At 40.5% G+C, this 23975-nt stretch overlaps 1 protein-coding gene across 1 annotated transcript in view; it reads right to left on the minus strand.

The window, feature by feature from the left end:
• Positions 1-1530: 1530 nt before the first annotated feature.
• Positions 1531-23975, minus strand: part of LOC128643975 (protein sidekick-1) — a gene marked incomplete in the record, with an annotated part of 285109 nt that continues 262664 nt past the window's right edge. The window contains 2 exon segments of the mRNA XM_053696740.1: positions 1531-1659; positions 12242-12301. Coding sequence (XP_053552715.1) covers positions 1538-1659; positions 12242-12301 — 182 coding nt within the window.

Here is a 23975-nt window from a genome sequence, read left to right on the forward strand (position 1 = left end):
AATTCTATGTAACTGATTCACTAAAGCTCACCCAGCCTCTCTAGCCTTACCAGACACTATGTAATTCTATGTAACTGATTCACTAAAGCTCACCCAGCCTCTCTAGCCTTACCAGACATTATGTAATTCTATGTAACTGATTCACTAAAGCTCACCCAGCCTCTCTAGCCTTACCAGACACTATGTAATTCTATGTAACTGATTCACTAAAGCTCACCCAGCCTCTCTAGCCTTACCAGACACTATGTAATTCTATGTAACTGATTCACTAAAGCTCACCCAGCCTCTCTAGCCTTACCAGACCCTATGTAATTCTATGTAACTGATTCACTAAAGCTCACCCAGCCTCTCTAGCCTTACCAGACACTATATAATTCTATGTAACTGATTCACTAAAGCTCACCCAGCCTCTCTAGCCTTACCAGACCCTATGTAATTATATGTAACTGATTCACTAAAGCTCACCCAGCCTCTCTAGCCTTACCAGACATTATGTAATTCTATGTAACTGATTCACTAAAGCTCACCCAGCCTCTCTAGCCTTACCAGACACTATATAATTCTATGTAACTGATTCACTAAAGCTCACCCAGCCTCTCTAGCCTTACCAGACATCATGTAATTCTATGTAACTGATTCACTAAAGCTCACCCAGCCTCTCTAGCCTTACCAGACATTATGTAATTCTATGTAACTGATTCACTAAAGCTCACCCAGCCTCTCTAGCCTTACCAGACACTGTGTAATTCTATGTAACTGATTCACTAAAGCTCACCCAACCTCTCTAGCCTTACCAGACACTATATAATTATATGTAACTGATTCACTAAAGCTCACCCAGTCTCTCCAGACCCTATGTAGTTGATTCACTAAAGATAATCCAGCTCAACCAGGTCTTGTTATTCCTTGCAGCTTATTCACTAAAGTTTACAGACTTCTCTAGTCTCACCAGACCCTATGTAATTCTATGTAACTTATTCACTAAAGCTCACCCCAACCTCTGCTGTCTCACCAGACCCTATATTGCTGCCTCAGATTTGATTACTGCATCATTAGACGATACTTTAACACTGACTGCGCCTTCATTCTCTTTCGGCATGGGCAGCAAGAGTCCTGCTACAAGCATTTGTGACAAGTCCATATAATGAAATCACTAGATAATGCTACATCTGATAGGACGATGCTACTGTGACACATTTGTCCAGCAATTTAATGAAACAAAAACACATTGGTTCTATTTCCATGAAGCTTTATTATTTCCTGATCTACATCTAATGGGTTTAATTGTCTTTTTCACAAATGGCTTGTTCTGGTGCCCAGTTTCACGTCTGATACATTTTACTGCTGGCATTTTAGTTATGATGCATTTTGTAAATAAAACTTTGTTTTTAGAACTCAGGAACTGTTGAGTAGATTTTTGTTTCAAGTATACATGTTATTATAGAAAGGGAAATCTTAGACTTTATTGTATTTAGAAGTTATAAACACTTTACACACGTAGTGACGCCCACCTTGTTATTATCCTGATCAGTGACATTTACTCCCCACCTTCCTTACCTGCTTCACCAACAAACACTTCCACGGGTGGGCTGGCCGGGCCCTCCCCCACAGCATTATATGCGGTAACCAGAAGTTCATAGCGCCTATATTCAGTCAGCTCTGAAATGGATAGAAACAGACATTGGAACACAATGTGATTCAATCCCAACACTTTAAAAACATGAGCTAGCAAGTGCCCTGTCTGACTTCCCTATACAGCTGACATTCAACCCCGATATGACTTGGCCCAGTTATTTATAAGTCAGGACAACCTGAAATTCAGCTGGTCTCTCTGGGATATTCTATTTGCTTATTTACTAGGATAATCCCATCATTTACTAATGAGATACTAACAGAATATGGCTTTACTCAAATACTGTATATACAGGACCCTCATGTACCAAGGGACTCACTGATATAACTGTCTGCTCTATACTACCCCTGTATATGCCATTACTGCCTATTACAGGATATTACTAAATGTTCTCTGTATGTGTGATTACTGGCTATAGCTGCTGTGTATAAGGATTTACAGGCTATATATTTACTCTCTGTATGTGTGCTTACTGGCTATAGCTGCTGTGTATAAGGATTTACAGGCTATATATTTACTCTCTGCATGTGTGATTACTGGCTATAGCTGCTGTGTATAAGGATTTACAGGCTATATATATTACTCTCTGTATGTGTGCCTACTGGCTATAACTGCTGTGTATAAGGATTTACAGGCTATATATTTACTCTCTGTATGTGTGCTTACTGGCTATAGCTGCTGTGTATAAGGATTTACAGGCTATATATTTACTCTCTGTATGTGTGCTTACTGGCTATAGCTGCTGTGTATAAGGATTTACAGGCTATATATTTACTCTCTGTATGTGTGATTACTGGCTATAAATGCTGTGTATAAGGATTTACAGGCTATATATTTACTCTCTGTATGTGTGCTTACTGGCTATAGCTGCTGTGTATAAGGATTTACAGGCTATATATTTACACTCTGTATGTGTGATTACTGGCTATAGCTGCTGTGTATAAGGATTTACAGGCTATATATGTACTCTCTGTATGTGTGATTACTGGCTATAGCTGCTGTGTATAAGGATTTACAGGCTATATATGTACTCTCTGTATGTGTGCTTACTGGCTATAGCTGCTGTGTATAAGGATTTACAGGCTATATATTTACACTCTGTATGTGTGATTACTGGCTATAGCTGCTGTGTATAAGGATTTACAGGCTATATATGTACTCTCTGTATGTGTGCTTACTGGCTATAGCTGCTGTGTATAAGGATTTACAGGCTATATATTTACACTCTGTATGTGTGATTACTGGCTATAGCTGCTGTGTATAAGGATTTACAGGCTATATATTTACACTCTGTATGTGTGATTACTGGCTATAGCTGCTGTGTATAAGGATTTACAGACTATATATGTACTCTCTGTATGTGTGATTACTGGCTATAGCTGCTGTGTATAAGGATTTACAGGCTATATATTTACTCTCTGTATGTGTGCTTACTGGCTATAGCTGCTGTGTATAAGGATTTACAGGCTATATATTTACTCTCTGTATGTGTAATTACTGGCTATAGCTGCTAGGTATAAAGGATATACATGCTATATATTTACTCTCTGTATGTGTGATTACTGGCTATAGCTGCTGTGTATAAGGATTTACAGGCTATATATTTACTCTCTGTATGTGTGATTACTGGCTATAGCTGCTGTGTATAAGGATTTACAGGCTATATATTTACTCTCTGTATGTGTGCTTACTGGCTATATCTGCTGTGTATAAGGATTTACAGGCTATATATTTACACTCTGTATGTGTGATTACTGGCTATAGCTGCTGTGTATAAGGATTTACAGGCTATATATTAACTCTCTGTATGTGTGATTACTGGCTATAGCTGCTGTGTATAAGGATTTACAGGCTATATATATTACTCTCTGTATGTGTGATTACTGGCTATAGCTGCTGTGTATAAGGATTTACAGGCTATATATTTACACTCTGTATGTGTGATTACTGGCTATAGCTGCTGTGTATAAGGATTTACAGGCTATATATGTACTCTCTGTATGTGTGATTACTGGCTATAGCTGCTGTGTATAAGGATTTACAGGCTATATTTTTACTCTCTGTATGTGTAATTCCTGGCTATAGATGCTAGGTATAAGGATATACATGCTATATATTTACTCTGTATGTGTGATTACTTGCTATAGCTGCTGTGTATAAGGATTAACAGGCTATATATTTACTCTCTGTATGTGTGATTACTGGCTATAACTGCTGTGTATAAGGATTTACAGGCTATATATTTACTCTCTATATGTGTGATTATTGGCTATAGCTGCTGTGTATAAGGATTAACAGGCTATATATATTACTCTCTGTATGTGTGATTACTGGCTATAACTGCTGTGTATAAGGATTTACAGGCTATATATTTACTCTCTGTATGTGTGATTATTGGCTATAGCTGCTGTGTATAAGGATTAACAGGCTATATATATTAATCTCTGTATGTGTGATTACTGGCTATAACTGCTGTGTATAAGGATTTACAGGCTTTATATTTACTCTCTGTAGATGTGCTTACTGGCTATAGCTGCTGTGTATATGGATTTACAAGCTATGGCCTCTAGTTATTAACGTGTCTACTTACCTGCCTTCGCCGGCCCCAATACGCCCGCCTAACTCGCCTACCATCGCCACCGCAGACCTGAAAAATCTCGCCAAAGTTATCAATAAAACTGTCAAAAAGCTGCGCACCAAGTACGGGGCGATGAGCAGCGGACTGTGATAGTTATCACTCATCCGATCTCGCTGTTCTTCGGCTTTTTCACAGCTTTATTGCTAGCCTGTCACTAAGCACCCACACTAAACTACACTGTTCTACCCCCTATACCGGCACCCCCGGAGCCCCCCGCAACTAAATAAAGTTAGTAACCCCTAAACCGCCGCTCCCGAACACCGCCACAACTATCATAAATGTATTAACCCCTAAACCGCCGCTCCTGGAGCCCACCGCCACCTACATTATACCTAGTAACCCCTATCCTGCCCCCCCTATACCGCCACCACCTATAATAATATTATTAACCCCTATCCTGCCGATCCGGGACCCCGCCACAACTAAATTGTTTAACCCCTAAACCCCCACTCCCGGACCCCGCCGCCACTTATATTAAATTTATTAACCCCTAATCTGCCCCCCCCCCCTACACCGTCGCCACTATAATAAAATTATTAACCCCTAAACCTAACCCTAACCCTAACACCCCCCTAACTTAAATATTAATTAAATCTAAATAAATATTACTCTTATTAACTAAATTAATCCTATATAAAAACTAAATACTTACCTTTAAAATAAACCCTAATATAGCTACAATATAAATAATAATTATACTGTAGCTATCTTAGGATTTATTTTTATTTTACAGGCAACTTTCAATTTATTTTAACTAGGTACAATAGCTATTAAATAGTTAATAACTATTTAATAACTACCTAGCTAAAATAAATACAAAATTACCTGTAAAATAAATCCTAACCTAAGTTACAATTAAACCTAACACTACACTATCATTAAATTAATTAAATAAATTACCTACAAATAACTACAATTAAATACAATTAAACTAACTAAAGTACAAAAAATTAAAAAAGCTAAGTTACAAAGAATAAAAAAAATAAGTTACAAACATTTCAAAAATATTACAACAATTTTAAGCTACTTACACCTAATCTAAGCCCCCTAATAAAATAACAAAGCCCCCCAAAATAAAAAAATGCCCTACCCTATTCTACATTTAAAAGTTAACAGCTCTATTACCTTACCAGCCCTAAAAAGGGCCTTTTGCGGGGCATGCCCCAAAGAATTAAGCTCTTTTGCCTGTAAAATAAAAATACAACACCACCCCAACATTAAAACCCACCACCCACACACCCCTACTCTAACCCAAACCCCCCTGGAATAAACCTTACACTACCCCCCTGAAGATCATCCTACCTTTAGCCGTCTTCAGCCAGCCGACCACCGATGGAACAGAAGAGGAGATCCGCAGCGGCAGAAGTAATCATCCAAGGGGCGCTGAAGAAGTCTTCCATCCGATTGAAGTCATCATCCAGGCAGCGTCTTCAATCTTCATCCATCCGGAGCGGAGCAGAGCCATCTTCAGACGAGCCGACGCAGAGCCATCCTCTTCTACCGACGGACTAACGATGAATGACGGTTCCTTTAAGGGACGTCATCCAAGATGGCGTCCCTCGAATTCCGATTGGCTGATAGGATTCTATCAGCCAATCGGAATTAAGGTATGAAAAATCTGATTGGCTGATTGGATCAGCCAATCAGATTGAACTTCAATCTGATTGGCTGATTAAATCAGCCAGATTGAGCTCGCATTCTATTGGCTGATCGGAACAGCCAATAGAATGCAAGCTCAATCTGATTGGCTGATTAAATCAGCCAATCAGATTTTTCCTACCTTAATTCCGATTGGCTGATAGAATCCTATCAGCCAATCGGAATTCGAGGGACGCCATCTTGGATGACTTCACTTAAAGGAACCGTCATTTGTCGTTAGTCCGTCGGTAGAAGAGGATGGCTCTGCGTCGGCTCGTCTGAAGATGGCTCCGCTCCGGATGGATGAAGATTGAAGACGCCGCCTGGATGATGACTTCAATCGGATGGAAGACTTCTTCAGCGCCCCTTGGATGAAGACTCCTGCCGCTGCGGATCTCCTCTTCTGTTCCATCGGTGGTCGGCTGGCTGAAGACGGCTAAAGGTAGGATGATCTTCAGGGGGGTAGTGTTAGGTTTAATTAAGGGGGGTTTGGGTTAGAGTAGGGGTGTGTGGGTGGTGGGTTTTAATGTTGGGGGGTTCCATTTTTCTTTTTACAGGCAAAAGAGCTGTTTTCGTTGGGGCATGCCCCGCAAAAGGCCCTTTTAAGGGCTGGTAAGGTAATAGAGCTGTTAACTTTTTAATGTAAAATAGGGTAGGGCATTTTTTTTATTTTGGGGGGCTTTGTTATTTTATTAGGGGGCTTAGATTAGGTGTAAATAGCTTAAAATTGTTGTAATATTTTTGAAATGTTTGTAAATTATTTTTTTATTTTTTGTACTTTAGTTAGTTTATTTAATTGTATTTAATTGTAGTTATTTGTAGGTAATTTATTTAATTAATTTAATGATAGTGTAGTGTTAGGTTTAATTGTAACTTAGGTTAGGATTTATTTTACAGGTAATTTTGTATTTCTTTTAGCTAGGTAGTTATTAAATAGTTAATAACTATTTAATAACTATTCTAAATAAATACAAAGTTACCTGTAAAATAAATATAAATCCTAAGATAGCTCCAATGTAATTATTAATGACATTGTAGCTATCTTAGGGTTTATTTTACAGGTAAGTATTTAGTTTTAAATAGGAATAATTTATTAAAGTATAGTGTAGTGTTAGGTGTAATTGTAACTTAGGTTAGGATTTATTTTACAGGTAAGTATTTAGTTTTAAATAGGAATAATTTATTTAATGATAGTGTAGTGTTAGGTGTAATTGTAACTTAGGTTAGTTTTTATTTTACAGGTAAATTTCTCTTTATTTTAACTAGGTAGCTATTAAATAGTTATTAACTATTTAATAGCTATTGTACCTAGTTAAAATAAATGGAAATTTGCCTGTAAAATAAAAATAAATCCTAAAATAGATACAATAAAATTATTATTTATATTGTAGCTATCTTAGGGTTTATTTTACAGGTAAGTATTTATTTTTAAATAGGATTAATTTAGTTAATAAGAGTTATAATATTTAGATGTATTTAATTAATATTTAAGTTAGGGGGGTGTTAGGGTTAGGGTTAGACTTAGGTTTAGGGGTTAATAATTTTATTATAGTTGCGGCGGTGTGGGGGGGGCAGGATAGGGGTTAATAAATTTATTATAGTGGCGGCGGTGTAGGGGGGGGCAGGATAGGGGTTAATAAATTTATTATAGTGGCGGTGGGGTCCGGGAGCGGCGGTATAGGGGTTAATCAGTTTATTAGAGTGGCGGTGGGCTCCGGGAGCGGAGGTTTAGGGGATAATACATTTATTTAGTTGCGGCGGTGTAGGGGGGGACAGATTAGGGGTGTTTAGACTCGGGGTACATGTTAGGGTGTTGGGTGTAGACATCTCCCATAGGAATCAATGGGATGTCTGGCAGCAGCGAACATGAACTTTCGCTATGGTCAGAATCCCATTGATTCCTATGGGATCCGCCGCCTCCAGGGCGGCGGATTGAAAACCAGGTACGCTGGGCCGGAAAAGTGCCGAGCGTACCTGCTAGTTTTTTGATAACTAGCAAAAGTAGTCAGATTGTGCCGAACTTGTGTGCGGAACATCTGGAGTGATGTAAGAATCGATCTGTGTCGGACTGAGTCCTGCGGATCGAAGCTTACGTCACTAAATTCTACTTTTGCCGGTGTGTAGGGCTTGATAACTTAGGCGAATCAGCCTCGCCACAAATACGCTGCGGAATTCCAGCATATTTGAGGTTGACGGCTTGATAACTAGACCCCTATATATGTACTCTTTGTATGTGTGATTACTGGCTATATATGTACTCTCTGTATGTGTGATTACTGGCTATAGCTGCTGTGTATAAGGATTTACAGGCTATATATTAACTATTTGTATGTGTGATTACTGGCTATAGCTGCTGTGTATAAGGATTTACAGGCTATATATGTACTCTCTGTATGTGTGCTTACTGGCTATAGCTGCTGTGTATAAGGATTTACAGGCTATATATGTACTCTCTGTATGTGTGCTTACTGGCTATAGCTGCTGTGTATAAGGATTTACAGGCTATATATGTACTCTCTGTATGTGTGATTACTGTCTATAGCTGCTGTGTATAAGGATTTACAGGCTATATATTTACTCTCTGTATGTGTGATTACTGGCTATAGCTGCTGTGTATAAGGATTTACAGGCTACATATTTACTCTCTGTATGTGTGATTATTGGCTATAGCTGCTGTGTATAAGGATTTACAGGCTCTGTACTGGCTATAGCTGCTGTGTATAAGGATTTACAGGCTTTATATTTACTCTCTGTATGTGTGATTACTGGCTATAGCTGCTGTGTATAAGGATTTACAGGCTATATATTTACTCTCTGTATGTGTGATTACTGGCTATAGCTGCTGTGTATAAGGATTTACAGGCTATATATGTACTCTCTGTATGTGTGCTTACTGGCTATAGCTGCTGTGTATAAGGATTTACAGGCTATATATGTACTCTCTGTATGTGTGATTACTGGCTATAGCTGCTGTGTATAAGGATTTACAGGCTATATATGTACTCTCTGTATGTGTGCTTACTGGCTATAGCTGCTGTGTATAAGGATTTACAGGCTTTATATTTACTCTCTGTATGTGTGATTACTGGCTATAGCTGCTGTGTATAAGGATTTACAGGCTATATATTTACTCTCTGTATGTGTGATTACTGGCTATAGCTGCTGTGTATAAGGATTTACAGGCTATATATTTACTCTCTGTATGTGTGATTACTGGCTATAGCTGCTGTGTATAAGGATTTACAGGCTATATATGTACTCTCTGTATGTGTGCTTACTGGCTATAGCTGCTGTGTATAAGGATTTACAGGCTATATATGTACTCTCTGTATGTGTGATTACTGTCTATAGCTGCTGTGTATAAGGATTTACAGGCTATATATTTACTCTCTGTATGTGTGATTACTGGCTATAGCTGCTGTGTATAAGGATTTACAGGCTATATATTTACTCTCTGTATGTGTGATTACTGGCTATAGCTGCTGTGTATAAGGATTTACAGGCTACATATTTACTCTCTGTATGTGTGATTATTGGCTATAGCTGCTGTGTATAAGGATTTACAGGCTCTGTACTGGCTATAGCTGCTGTGTATAAGGATTTACAGGCTTTATATTTACTCTCTGTATGTGTGATTACTGGCTATAGCTGCTGTGTATAAGGATTTACAGGCTATATATTTACTCTCTGTATGTGTGATTACTGGCTATAGCTGCTGTGTATAAGGATTTACAGGCTATATATTTACTCTCTGTATGTGTGATTACTGGCTATAGCTGCTGTGTATATGTATTTACAGACTATGAGGCCTATCTATTAAGCCATCAACTTTCTTGCATTCGACTGCACCAATACGCTTGCCTAACATTGCGGCCGCGGATTAAGCTCTCATCCTATTGGCTGATTGGAACAGCCAATAGGATGAGAGCTGCTCAAATCCTATTGGCTGATTGGAACAGCCAATAGGATTTTAGCAGCTCTAATCCTATTGGCTGATTGGAACCTTTCAGCCAATAGGAATGCAAGGGACGCCATCTTGGATGACCTCACTTGCATTCAAGATCCAGCTTACGGAGGAGACCGTATTGAAGAGGAGCTCCTAGTCAGATGTCTTCAGGATGGACCCGCTCCACGCCGGATGTCTTCAGGATGGACCCACTCCTCGCCGGAGGGATGAAGATAGAAGAGGACACATGGATGAAGACTTCACCGGATGGATGAAGATGGAAGAGGCTGCCCGGATGAAGACTTCTTGCTGGCTGGATGGATCCTTCAAGCGGAACTTCAAAAACTGTAAGTGGATCGTCGGGGGTTAGTGTTAAGTTTTTTAAGGTTTTTTTTGGGTGGGTTTTATTTTTAGAGTAGGGTTTGGGTAGTAAAAGAGCTAAATGCCCTTTTAAGGGCAATGCCCATACAAATGCCCTTTTCAGGGCAATGGGGAGCTTAGGTTTTTTAGATAGGTTTTTTATTTTGGGGGGTTGGTTGTGTGGGTGGTGGGTTTTACTGTTGGGGGGTGTTTGTATTTATTTGTACAAGTAAAAGAGCTGATTTCTTTGGGGCAATGTCCCGCAAAAGGCCCTTTTAAGGGCCATTGGTAGTGTATTGTAGGCTAGGGTTTTTTTTTATTTTGGAGTTTTTATTTTTATTTTGATAGGGCTATTAAATTAGGTGTAATTCTTTTTTATTTTTGATACTGTGGGTTTTTATTTTTTGTAACAGTGTTTTTTATTTTTTGTAACAGTGTTTATTTTTTTTGTAATTTAGAAATGTTTAATAGTAGATTTAAATAATTTGAGTAGGGTTAGGTTTTTAAATATGTAATATAGTTAATTTAATTGGTAGTTTAATGTATTTTTAGTATAATAGTTAGGGTAGGTTAATTAATAGTTTAATATAGTTTAATTTAATTTTAGTATAATAGTTAGGGTAGGTTAATTAATAGTTTAATGTAGTTTATTTTAATTCTACAGGTAAGTTTAAATTTATTATAAGATAGGGATGTTGTAATTTTAATATAAAGTTAGCATGTTAGGTTAAGGGGTTAATAGCTTAATTTAGTTTATGGCAATGTGGGGGGCTGGCGGTTTAGGGGTTAATAGGTTTAGTTAGTGGTAGTGATGTGGGAGGCCAGGGGTTTAGGGGTTAAAACTTTTATTTAGTTGTGGTGGGGTCCAGGAGTAGCGGTATAGGGGTTAATAACTTTTATTTAGTGGCGGCGATGTCGGGGCGGCAGATTAGGGATGTTTAGACTCGGGGATTATGTTAGGTGTAAACGTTACTGGTTGTCTACCATAGAAATCAATGTGATATCTGCCAGCATCGAACATAAGCTTTCGTGCTTTTAGACTCCCATTGATTCCTATGGCATCCGCGGTCTCTAGTGTGGCAGATTGAAAACCAGGTACGATGGGCCGGAATAGCCGCAAGCGTACCAGTTAACTATTTGATAAGTTTTAAAAAACTGTCAAATAGTGCCGAATGTGTATTCGGAACATCTATAAAGCATCGATCTGTGTCAGATTGAGACCGGTGGATCGTATGTTACGTCACAGATTTCAACTTTTGCCGGTCTGTAGGCTTTGATAACTAGGTCAAATCAAGCTCGCCAGAATTACGCTGCGGAATTCCAGCGTTTTTCAGGTTCCCGGCTTGATAAATATTCCCCTATATATTTACTCTCTGTATGTGTGATTACTGGCTATAGCTGCTGTGTATAAGGATTTACATGCTATATATTTACTCTCTGTATGTGTGATTACTGGCTATAGCTGCTGTGTATAAGGATTTACAGTCTATATATTTACTCTGTATGTGTGCTTACTGGCTATAACTGCTGTGTATAAGGATTTACAGGCTATATATTTACTCTCTGTATGTGTGATTACTGGCTATAGCTGCTGTGTATATGTATTTACAGGCTATATATTTTCTCTCTGCATGTGTGCTTACTGGCTATAGCTGCTGTGTATAAGGATTTACAGGCTATATATTTACTCTCTGTATGTGTGATTACTGGCTATAGCTGCTGTGTATAAGGATTTACAGGCTATATATTTACTCTCTGTATGTGTGATTACTGGCTATAACTGCTGTGTATAAGGATTTACAGGCTATATATTTTCTCTCTGTATGTGTGCTTACTGGCTATAGCTGCTGTGTATAAGGATTTACAGGCTACATATTTACTCTCTGTATGTGTGATTACTGGCTATAGCTGCTGTGTATAAGGATTTACAGGCTATATATTTACTGTCTGTATGTGTAATTACTGGCTATAGCTGCTGTGTATAAGGATTTACAGGCTACATATTGACCATAGGGACATCACTTACCTGTCAGTTGATAGGAGGTGAGTAATGAGCTGACGCTGGCTGCACTGAAGCTGTTCTGGGCTGTAAATAAAAAAAAAACAACTCAAAATAAGGCTCCAACATGTGTTTGGGTGGTCTCTCACTAAACACTGGGAAATAAGTGGTGTCCTTTGTAGGTAAAAATTAAAATATGCTAATGTTCAACAGCTGGTCTCATTCTGTATTAGGGTTCTAGTTGTTATGATAAAAAAAACTGATGGATGCACCCTCCGCCAGCTTAGTGTTGGCTTTGGTACAACCCTGGCAAATCACTTTTTTTGCTTGTAGATAATGAATCTCTCTAAGGTTGTAGGAGTAGGTCATCTCTTAATTGTATAATCATTAGTAAACATAGGATATTGTGTCAAATTTGGTAGCCGTGGGGGGATTTTGATATACATTGTTCAAAGCACTATTAACGTCACCTTGTTGGGGTATACCAGTTTTATTAAGCACTTCAACATGGATGACCCTATCAGCATAACTTGTCACCAAGAGTAATAGTGTGTTGTTAAGTATTTTGTGTATTTGTAATATGTGAGTATACTGTGTATGTTGTATATTGTGTGTTTATATTTGTGTACGTGATGGTTTCAGTTATGCTAACCTGATGAGTGTTAAAGGCAATTGCGCGATCATGATTACTTTCAACTTGTAATACGTACGCTTTTTTCCAAAGTGTGCAAAACGCTGATATTGCTTGTGCATAACAGTTAGCACACCACTTGTAATCTAGTCCTATATATTTTCTCTCTGTATGTGTGATTACTGGCTATAACTGCTGTGTATAAGGATTTACAGGCTATATATTTTCTTTCTGTGTGATTACTGGCTATAGCTGCTGTTTATAACGATTTACAGGCTAAATATTTACTCTCTGTATGTGTGATTACTGGCTATAGCTGCTGTATATACAGATTTACAGGCTATATATTTACTCTCTGTATGTGTGATTACTGGCTATAGCTGCTGTGTATAAGGATTTACAGGCTATATATATTACTCTCTGTATGTGTGATTACTGGCTATAACTGCTGTGTATAAGGATTTACAGGCTACATATTTACTCTCTGTATGTGCGATTACTGGCTATAGCTGCTGTGTATAAGGATTTACAGGCTATATATTTACTCTCTGTATGTGTGATTACTGGCTATAGCTGCTGTGTATAAGGATTTACAGGCTACATATTTACTCTCTGTATGTGTGATTACTGGCTATAGCTGCTGTGTATAAGGATTTACAGGCTATATATTTACTCTCTGTATGTGCGATTACTGGCTATAGCTGCTGTGTATAAGGATTTACATGCTATATATTTACTCATCCGACGCGGAGCGGGTCCATCTTCAAGCCATCCGACGCGGAGCAGGTCCATCTTCAAGCCATCCGACGCGGAGCGGGTCCATCTTCAAGCCATCCGACGCGGAGAATCCTCTTCTTCCGATGGCTACGACTGAATGAAGGTACCTTTAAGTGACGTCATCCAAGATGGCGTCCCTTCACGTCCGATTGGCTGATAGAATTCTATCAGCCAATCGGAATTAAGGTAGAAAAAATCCTATTGGCTGTTCCAATCAGCCAATAGAATGCAAGCTCAATCCTATTGGCTGATTGCACTTCTGCCCGGTTGGATGAAGACGTCTCCCGGTAGGGTGATCTTCAGAGGGTTAGTGTTAGGTTTTTTTAAGGGGGGATTGGGTGGGTTTTAAAGTAGGGTTGGTTGTGTGGGTGGTGGGTTTTTATGTTGGGGGGGGATTTGTAATTTTTTTTACAGGTAAAAGAGCTGATTACTTTGGGGCAATGCCCCGCAAAAGGCCCCTTTTTTATTTTGGGGGGGCTTTTTTTATTTTGTTAGGGGGATTAGATTAGGTGTAATTAGTTTAAAAATCTTGTATATTTTTTTATTATTTTCTGTAATTTAGTGTTTGTTTGTTTTTGTACTTTAGATCATTTTATTTAATTTAGGGAATTAATTTAATTATAGTGGTAGTGTATGGTGTAATTGTAACTTAGGTTAGGTTTTATTTTACAGGTACTTTTGTCTTTATTTTAGCTAGGTAGTTATTAAATAGTTAATAACTATTTAGTAACTATTCTACCTAGTTAAAATAAATACAAACTTGCCTGTAAAATAAAAATAAACCCTAAGCTAGCTACAATGTAACTATTAGTTATATTGTAGCTATCTTAGGGTTTATTTTATAGGTATTTAGTTTTAAATAGGAATAATTTAGTTAATGATAGTTATTTTATTTATATTTATTTAAATTATATTTAAGTTAGGGGGGTTAAGGTTAGGGTTAGATTTAGTGGTTAATAACTTTAATATAGTGGCGGCGACATTGGGGGCGGCAAATTAGGGGTTAATAAATGTAGGTAGGTGTCGGCGATGTTAGGGACGGCAGATTAGAGGGTAATAACATTTAACTAGTGTTTGCGAGGCGGGAGTGCGGTGGTTTAGGGGTTAATATATTTATTATAGAGACGGCAATGTCCGGTTCAGCAGATTAGGGGTTAACATTTTTTTTAAGTGTTTGCGATGTGGGGGGGGCCTCGGTTTAGGGGTTAATAGATAGTTTATGGGTGTTAGTGTACTTTTTAGCACTTTAGTTAAGAGTTTTATGCTACAGCGTTGTAGTGTGAAACTCTTAACTACTGACTTTAAAATGCGGTACCAGTCTTGACAGGAGAGGGTCTACCACTCACTTTTTGTCAGACTCGTAATACAGGCACTATGCAAGTCCCATTGAAAAAAAGAGGATACGCAATTGACGTAAGTGGATTTGCGGTATTTCCGAGTCTGGCCAAAAAAGTGAGCAGTACACCTGTACCTTCAAGACTCGTAATACCAGCGGGCGTTAAAAAGCAGCGTTGGGACTGGCCAAGGCTGCTTTTTAAGCCTAACGCAAGACTCGTAATCTAGCCGATAGTCAGTAAGCACACATACAGAGAGTAAATATATAGCCTGTAAATCCTTATACACAGAAGCTATAACCAGTAAGCATACATGCAGAGAGGAAATATTCAGAGGCCAATTTATTAAAGGTCTTGCGGACCTGATCCGACAGTGTGGATCAGGTCCGCAAGACCTTGCGGAATGCGGAGAGCAATACGCTCTCCGTATTCACCATTGCACCAGCATCTCACAAGAGCTGTTGGTGCAACGGCGCCCCCTGCAGACTCGTGGCCAATGGGCCGCCAGCAGGAAGGTGTCAATCAACCCGATCGTACTCGATCGGGTTGAATTCTGGCGATTCCTGTCCGCATCATCAGAGCAGGCAGACAGGGTTATGGAGCAGCGGTCTTGAAGACAGAAACATTGCCCTTCAAGCTCCATTCGGAGCTTGATAGATAGGCCTCATAGCCTGTAAATCATACAGAGAGTAAATATATAGCCTGTAAATCCTTATACACAGCAGCTATAGCCAGTAATCACACATACAGAGAGTAATATATATAGCCTGTAAATCCTTATACACAGCAGTTATAGCCAGTAATCACACATACAGAGAGTAAATATATAGCCTGTAAATCCTTTATACACAGCAGCTATAGCCAGTAATCACACATACAGAGAGTAAATATATATATAGACTGTAAATCCTTATACACAGCAGCTATAACTAGTAATCACACATACAGAGAGTAAATATATAGCCTGTAAATCCTTATACACAGCAGCTATAGCCAGTAATCACACATACAGAGAGTAAATGTAAAGCCTGTAAATCCTTATACACAGCATTTATAGCCAGTAATCACACATACAGAGAGTAATATATATAGCCTGTAAATCCTTATACACAGCAGTTATAGCCAGTAATCACACATACAGAGAGTAAATGTAAAGCCTGTAAATCCTTATACACAGCATTTATAGCCAGTAAATATATAGACTGTAAATCCTTATACACAGCAGTTATAGCCAGTAATCACACATACAGAGAGTAAATATATAGCCTGTAAATCCTTATACACAGCAGCTATAGCCAGTAAGCACACATACAGAGAGAAAATATATAGCCTGTAAATCCTTATACACAGCAGCTATAGACAGTAATCACACTTACAGAGAGTAAATATATAGCCTGTAAATCCTTATACACAGCAGCTATAGCCAGTAAGCACACATACAGAGAGTAAATATATAGCCTGTAAATCCTTATACACAGCAGCTATAGCCAGTAATCACACTTACAGAGAGTAAATATATAGCCTGTAAATCCTTATACACAGCAGCTATAGCCAGTAATCACACATGCAGAGAGGAAATATATAGACTGTAAATCCTTATACACAGCAGCTATAGCCAGTAATCACACATGCAGAGAGAAAATATATAGCCTGTAAATCCGTATATACAGCAGCTATAGCCAGTAATCACACATACAGAGAGTAAATATATAGCCTGTAAATCCGTATATACAGCAGCTATAGCCAGTAATCACACATGCAGAGAGGAAATATATAGACTGTAAATCCTTATACACAGCAGTTCTAGCCAGTAATCACACATACAGAGAGTAAATATATAGACTGTAAACCCTTATACACCGCAGTTTTAGCCAGTAATCACACATGCAGAGAGAAAATATAAAGCCTGTAAATCCGTATACACAGAAGCTATAACCAGTAAGCACACATGCAGAGAGGAAATATTCAGAGGCCAATTTATTAAAGGTCTTGCGGACCTGATCCGACAGTGTGGATCAGGTCCGCAAGACCTTGCGGAATGCGGAGAGCAATACGCTCTCCGTATTCACCATTGCACCAGCATCTCACAAGAGCTGTTGGTGCAACGGCGCCCCCTGCAGACTCGTGGCCAATGGGCCGCCAGCAGGAAGGTGTCAATCAACCCGATCGTACTCGATCGGGTTGAATTCTGGCGATTCCTGTCCGCATCATCAGAGCAGGCAGGCAGGGTTATGGAGCAGCGGTCTTGAAGCCAGAAACACGGCCCTTCAAGCTCCATTCGGAGCTTGATAGATAGGCCTCATAGCCTGTAAATCATACAGAGAGTAAATATATAGCCTGTAAATCCTTATACACAGCAGCTATAGCCAGTAATCAGGATGCTATAGCTGCTGTGTATAAGGATTTACAGGCTATATATATTACTCTCTGTATGTGTGATTACTGGCTATAAATGCTGTGTATAAGGATTTACATGCTATATATTTACTCTCTGTATGTGTGATTACTGGCTATAGCTGCTGTGTATAAGGATTTACAGGCTATATATTTACTCTCTGTATGTGTGATTACTAGCTATAGCTGCTGTGTATAAGGATTTACAGTCTATATATTTACTCTCTGTATGTGTGATTACTGGCTATAGCTGCTGTGTATAAAGATTTACAGGCTATATATTTACTCTCTGTATGTGTGCTTACTGGCTATAGCTGCTGTGTATAAGGATTTACAGTCTATATATTTACTCTCTGTATGTGTGATTACTGGCTATAACTGCTGTGTATAAGGATTTACAGTCTATATATTTACTCTCTGTATGTGTGATTACTGGCTATAGCTGCTGTGTATAAAGATTTACAGGCTATATATTTACTCTCTGTATGTGTGATTACTGGCTATAGCTGCTGTGTATATGTATTTACAGGCTATATATTTACTCTGTATGTGTGCTTACTGGCTATAGCTGCTGTGTATAAGGATTTACATGCTATATATTTACTCTCTGTATGTGTGATTACTGGCTATAGCTGCTGTGTATAAGGATTTACAGGCTATATATGTACTCTCTGTATGTGTGCTTACTGGCTATATATGTACTCTCTGTATGTGTGCTTACTGGCTATAGCTGCTGTGTATAAGGATTTACAGGCTATATATTTACTCTCTGTATGTGTGATTACTGGCTATAGCTGCTGTGTATAAGGATTTACAGGCTATATATTTACTCTCTGTATGTGTGATTACTGGCTATAGCTGCTGTGTATAAGGATTTACAGGCTATATATTTACACTCTGTATGTGTGATTACTGGCTATAGCTGCTGTGTATAAGGATTTACAGGCTATATATTTACTCTATGTATGTGTGATTACTGGCTATAGCTGCTGTGTATAAGGATTTACAGGCTATATATGTACTCTCTGTATGTGTGCTTACTGGCTATATATGTACTCTCCGTATGTGTGCTTACTGGCTATAGCTGCTGTGTATAAGGATTTACAGGCTACATATTTACTCTCTGCATGTGTGATTACTGGCTATAGCTGCTGTGTATAAGGATTTACAGGCTATATATATTACTCTCTGTATGTGTGATTATTGGCTATAGCTGCTGTGTATAAGGATTAACAGGCTATATATATTTACTCTATGTATGTGTGATTACTGGCTATAGCTGCTGTGTATAAGGATTTACAGGCTATATATTTACTCTCTGTATGTGCGATTACTGGCTATAGCTGCTGTGTATAAGGATTTACAGGCTATATATTTACTCTCTGTATGTGCGATTACTGGCTATAGCTGCTGTGTATAAGGATTTACATGCTATATATTTACTCTCTGTATGTGTGATTACTGGCTATAGCTGCTGTGTATAAGGATTTACAGGCTATATATATTACTCTCTGTATGTGTGATTACTGGCTATAGCTGCTGTGTATAAGGATTTACAGGCTATATATTTACTCTCTGTATGTGTAATTACTGGCTATAGCTGCTGTGTATAAGGATTTACAGGCTATATATATTACTCTCTGTATGTGTGATTACTGGCTATAGCTGCTGTGTATAAGGATTTACAGGCTATATATATTACTCTCTGTATGTGTGATTACTGGCTATAGCTGCTGTGTATAAGGATTTACAGGCTTTATATTTACTCTCTGTATGTGTAATTACTGGCTATAGCTGCTAGGTATAAAGGATTTACAGGCTATATATATTACTCTCTGTATGTGTGATTACTGGCTATAAATGCTGTGTATAAGGATTTACAGGCTATATATTTACTCTCTGTATGTGCGATTACTGGCTATAGCTGCTGTGTATAAGGATTTACATGCTATATATTTACTCTCTGTATGTGTGATTACTGGCTATAGCTGCTGTGTATAAGGATTTACAGGCTATATATATTACTCTCTGTATGTGTGATTACTGGCTATAAATGCTGTGTATAAGGATTTACAGGCTATATATTTACTCTCTGTATGTGTGCCTACTGGCTATAGCTGCTGTGTATAAGGATTTACAGGCTATATATATTACTCTCTGTATGTGTGATTACTGGCTATAAATGCTGTGTATAAGGATTTACAGGCTATATATTTACTCTCTGTATGTGTGCTTACTGGCTATAGCTGCTGTGTATAAGGATTTACAGGCTATATATTTACTCTCTGTATGTGTGCTTACTGGCTATAGCTGCTGTGTATAAGGCAGGGGCGGACTGATCAGCTGGGCAAATAGGACCTGGACCGAGGGCCCAGCATCTCAGGGGGGCCCACAAATGGCATCTCTATAGCTCCTGGTATGCTGCTTAAGCTGGGGCTGACAGCTGTCCTATCAGTAACTAAGCAGTTAAGTGTGGGTTTTGTGGGGGCCCTAACCAGAGTGGGGTCCTTGGGCCTGGATGTGGGGTTTGTTGCTTGGGGGGGTCCTGACAGGGGTCTGTTGCTGTGAGGGCCATGGAGTGTGGGGTCTGGACCTGGAGGTTGGGTGGGCTGGTGGGGGCAGGGCAGGGAGGCTACCATGTTCATTTGCATACATTTGAATACATTTGGGCCAGTGTAAAACAGGGGGGGGCCCTTCCCTAATTTTTGCCCGGGGCCTTGATTGGTCTCAGTCCGCCCCTAGTATAAGGATTTACAGGCTATATATTTACTCTCTGTATGTGCGATTACTGGCTATAGCTGCTGTATATAAAGATTTAGAGGCTATACACTGTATATACTCCCTGTTGCTATATGAGAATTTACAGGATATGGGCCAGATTACAAGCTAATTATTTTAGTAACAAATCAGCATGACTGAATTAGCGAGCATATTTTAAGATGATAGTAAAAAGTTAGCATGTGAGTGAAAGACTCAGACGCGCTAACTTCAGGACTTCGGATATAACTACTGCGCTAACTCCATCTCCCCATAGGCTTCTATTGGGTACGCTGAAGAAATCCTTATTAGTTATCGCGTGTGCGCTAACCTGACATTACGCTAGACCAACTGCGCTAAAGTCAAAGGTGTGTTAAGGAATATTTGTCTTCAAGTTCCTGATCAGGATGTGCTTGTAAATTTTTGTATAGACAAAAGGCTGATAGATAGAGGCAGAGAGACAGAAAAGAGACAGACAGGCAAGAGGCAGACAAGAGGCAGACAGACAGAAAAGAGACAGACAGACAAGAGACAGACAAGAGACAGACAGACAGAAAAGAGACAGACAGACAAGAGACAGACAAGAGACAGACAAGAGACAGACAGACAGACAAGAGACAGACAAGAGGCAGACAGACAGAAAAGAGACAGACAGACAAGAGACAGGCAAGAGGCAGACAGAGAGACAAGAGGCAGACAGACAGGCAAGAGGCAGACAGACAGAAAAGAGACAGACAAGAGACAGACAGAAAAGAGACAGACAGAAAAGAGACAGACAGAAAAGAGACAGACAAGAGACAGACAGAAAAGAGACAGACAAGAGACAGACAGAAAAGAGACAGACAGAAAAGAGACAGACAAGAGACAGACAGAAAAGAGACAGACAAGAGACAGACAGAAAAGAGACAGACAAGAGACAGACAGAAAAGAGACAGACAGAAAAGAGACAGACAGACAAGAGACAGACAGACAGAAAAGAGACAGACAAGAGACAGACAGACAAGAGACAGACAAGAGACAGACAAGAGACAGACAGACAGACAAGAGACAGACAGACAGAAAAGAGACAGACAGACAGAAAAGAGACAGACAGACAGAAAAGAGACAGACAGGCAAGAGGCAGACAGAGAGACAAGAGGCAAACAGAGAGACAAGAGGCAGACAGAGAGAGGCAGACAGAGAGACAAGAGGCAGAAAAGAGACAGACAGACAAGAGGCAGACAAACAGACAAGAGGCACACAGACAGACAAGAGGCAGGCAGACAAACAGACAAGAGGCACACAGACAGGCGAGAGGCAGGCAGACAAACAGACAAGAGGCACACAGACAGGCGAGAGGCAGGCAGACAAGAGGCACACAGACAGACGAGAAGCAGACAGGCAGACAGACAGAAAAGAGACAGACAGACAAGAGACAGACAGACAAGATGCAGACAGACAAGAGACAGACAGACAAGAGACAGACAGACAGAAAAGAGACAGACAGACAAGAGACAGACAGACAAGAGACAGACAAGAGACAGACAGACAGAAAAGAGACAGACAGTCAAGAAACAGACAGACAAGAGACAGACAGACAGAAAAGAGACAGACAGTCAAGAGACAGACAAACAGAAAAGAGACAGACAGACAAGAGACAGACAAGAGACAGACAAGAGACAGACAAGAGACAGACAGAAAAGAGACAGACAGTCAAGAGACAGACAGACAAGAGACAGACAGAAAAGAGACAGACAGACAAGAGACAGACAAGAGGCAGACAGACAGAAAAGAGAGACAGACAAGAGACAGACAGAGAGACAAGAGGCAAACTGTCTGCCTCTCTCTGTTTGCCTCTTGTCTGTCTGTTTGCCTCTTGTCTGTCTGTCTGTCTCTTGTCTGTCTCTCTTTTCTGTCTGTCTGTCTCTTGTCTGTCTCTTGTCTGTCTGTCTCTTTTCTGTCTGTCTGTCTCTTGTCTGTCTCTTGTCTGTCTCTTGTCTGTCTGTCTGTCTGTCTCTTGTCTGTCTGTCTGTCTCTTGACTGTCTGTCTGTCTCTTGACTGTCTGTCTGTCTCTTGACTGTCTGTCTGTCTCTTGTCTGTCTCTTGTATGTCTGTCTCTTTTCTGTTTGTCTGTCTCTTGTCTGTCTGTCTCTTTTCTGTCTGTCTGTCTCTTGTCTGTCTGTTTCTTGTCTGTCTCTTGTCTGTCTGTCTCTTTTCTGTCTGTCTGTCTCTTTTCTGTCTCTCTGCCTCTTGCCTGTCTGTCTGCCTCTCTCTGTTTGCCTCTTGTCTGTCTGACAGGCAAGAGGCAGAGAGACAGAAAAGAGACAGACAGACAGAAAAGAGACAGACAGACAAGAGACAGACAAGAGACAGACAGAAAAGAGACAGACAGACAAGAGACAGACAAGAGACAGACAGAAAAGAGACAGACAGACAAGAGAAAGACAAGAGACAGACAGACAGAAAAGAGACAGACAGAAAAGAGACAGACAGACAAGAGGCAAACAGAGAGACAAGAGGCAAACAGAGAGACAAGAGGCAAACAGAGAGACAAGAGGCAAACAGAGAGACAAGAGGCAAACAGAGAGACAAGAGGCAGAGAGACAGAAAAGAGACAGACAGAGAGACAAGAGGCAGACAAACAGAAAAGAGACAGACAGACAAGAGGCAGACAAACAGAAAAGAGACAGACAGACAAGAGGCAGACAGACAGACAGAAGGCACACAGACAGGCGAGAGGCAGGCAGACAAGAGGCAGACAGACAGGCGAGAGGCAGACAGACAAGAGGCACACAGACAGGCGAGAGGCAGGCAGGCAGACAGACAGAAGGCACACAGACAGGCGAGAGGCAGGCAGACAAGAGGCACACAGACAGGCGAGAGGCAGACAGACAGAAGGCACACAGACAGGCGAGAGGCAGACAGACAAGAGGCACACAGACAGGCGAGAGGCAGACAGACAAGAGGCACACAGACAGGCGAGAGGCAGACAGACAAGAGGCACACAGACAGGCGAGAGGCAGGCAGGCAGACAGACAGAAGGCACACAGACAGGCGAGAGGCAGGCAGGCAGACAGACAGAAGGCACACAGACAGACAAGAGGCAGGCAGACAAACAGACAAGAGGCACACAGACAGGCGAGAGGCAGGCAGGCAGACAGACAGACAAGAGGCACACAGACAGGCGAGAGGCAGGCAGACAGACAGACAAGAGGCACACAGACAGGCGAGAGGCAGGCAGGCAGACAGACAAGAGGCACACAGACAGGCGAGAGGCAGGCAGGCAGACAGAAAAGAGGCAGACAGACAGACGAGAGGCAGACAGACAGACGAGAGGCAGACAGACAGACGAGAGGCAGACAGACAGGCGAGAGGCAGACAGACAGGCGAGAGGCAGACAGACAGGCGAGAGGCAGACAGACAGGCGAGAGGCAGACAGACAGGCGAGAGGCAGACAGACAGGCGAGAGGCAGACAGACAGGCGAGAGGCAGACAGACAGGCGAGAGGCAGACAGACAGGCGAGAGGCAGACAGACAGGCGAGAGGCACACAGACAGGCGAGAGGCACACAGACAGACAAGAGGCACACAGACAGACAAGAGGCACACAGACAGACAGACAAGAGGCACACAGACAGACAAGAGGCACACAGACAGACAAGAGGCACACAGACAGACAAGAGGCACACAGACAGACAAGAGGCACACAGACAGACAGAAGGCACACAGACAGGCGAGAGGCACACAGACAGGCGAGAGGCACACAGACAGGCGAGAGGCACACAGACAGGCGAGAGGCACACAGACAGGCGAGAGGCACACAGACAGGCGAGAGGCACACAGACAGACAAGAGGCACACAGACAGACAAGAGGCACACAGACAGACAA

This window comes from Bombina bombina, unplaced genomic scaffold, assembly GCF_027579735.1.
Source record: "Bombina bombina isolate aBomBom1 unplaced genomic scaffold, aBomBom1.pri scaffold_523, whole genome shotgun sequence".
Classification (NCBI taxonomy): domain Eukaryota; kingdom Metazoa; phylum Chordata; class Amphibia; order Anura; family Bombinatoridae; genus Bombina; species Bombina bombina.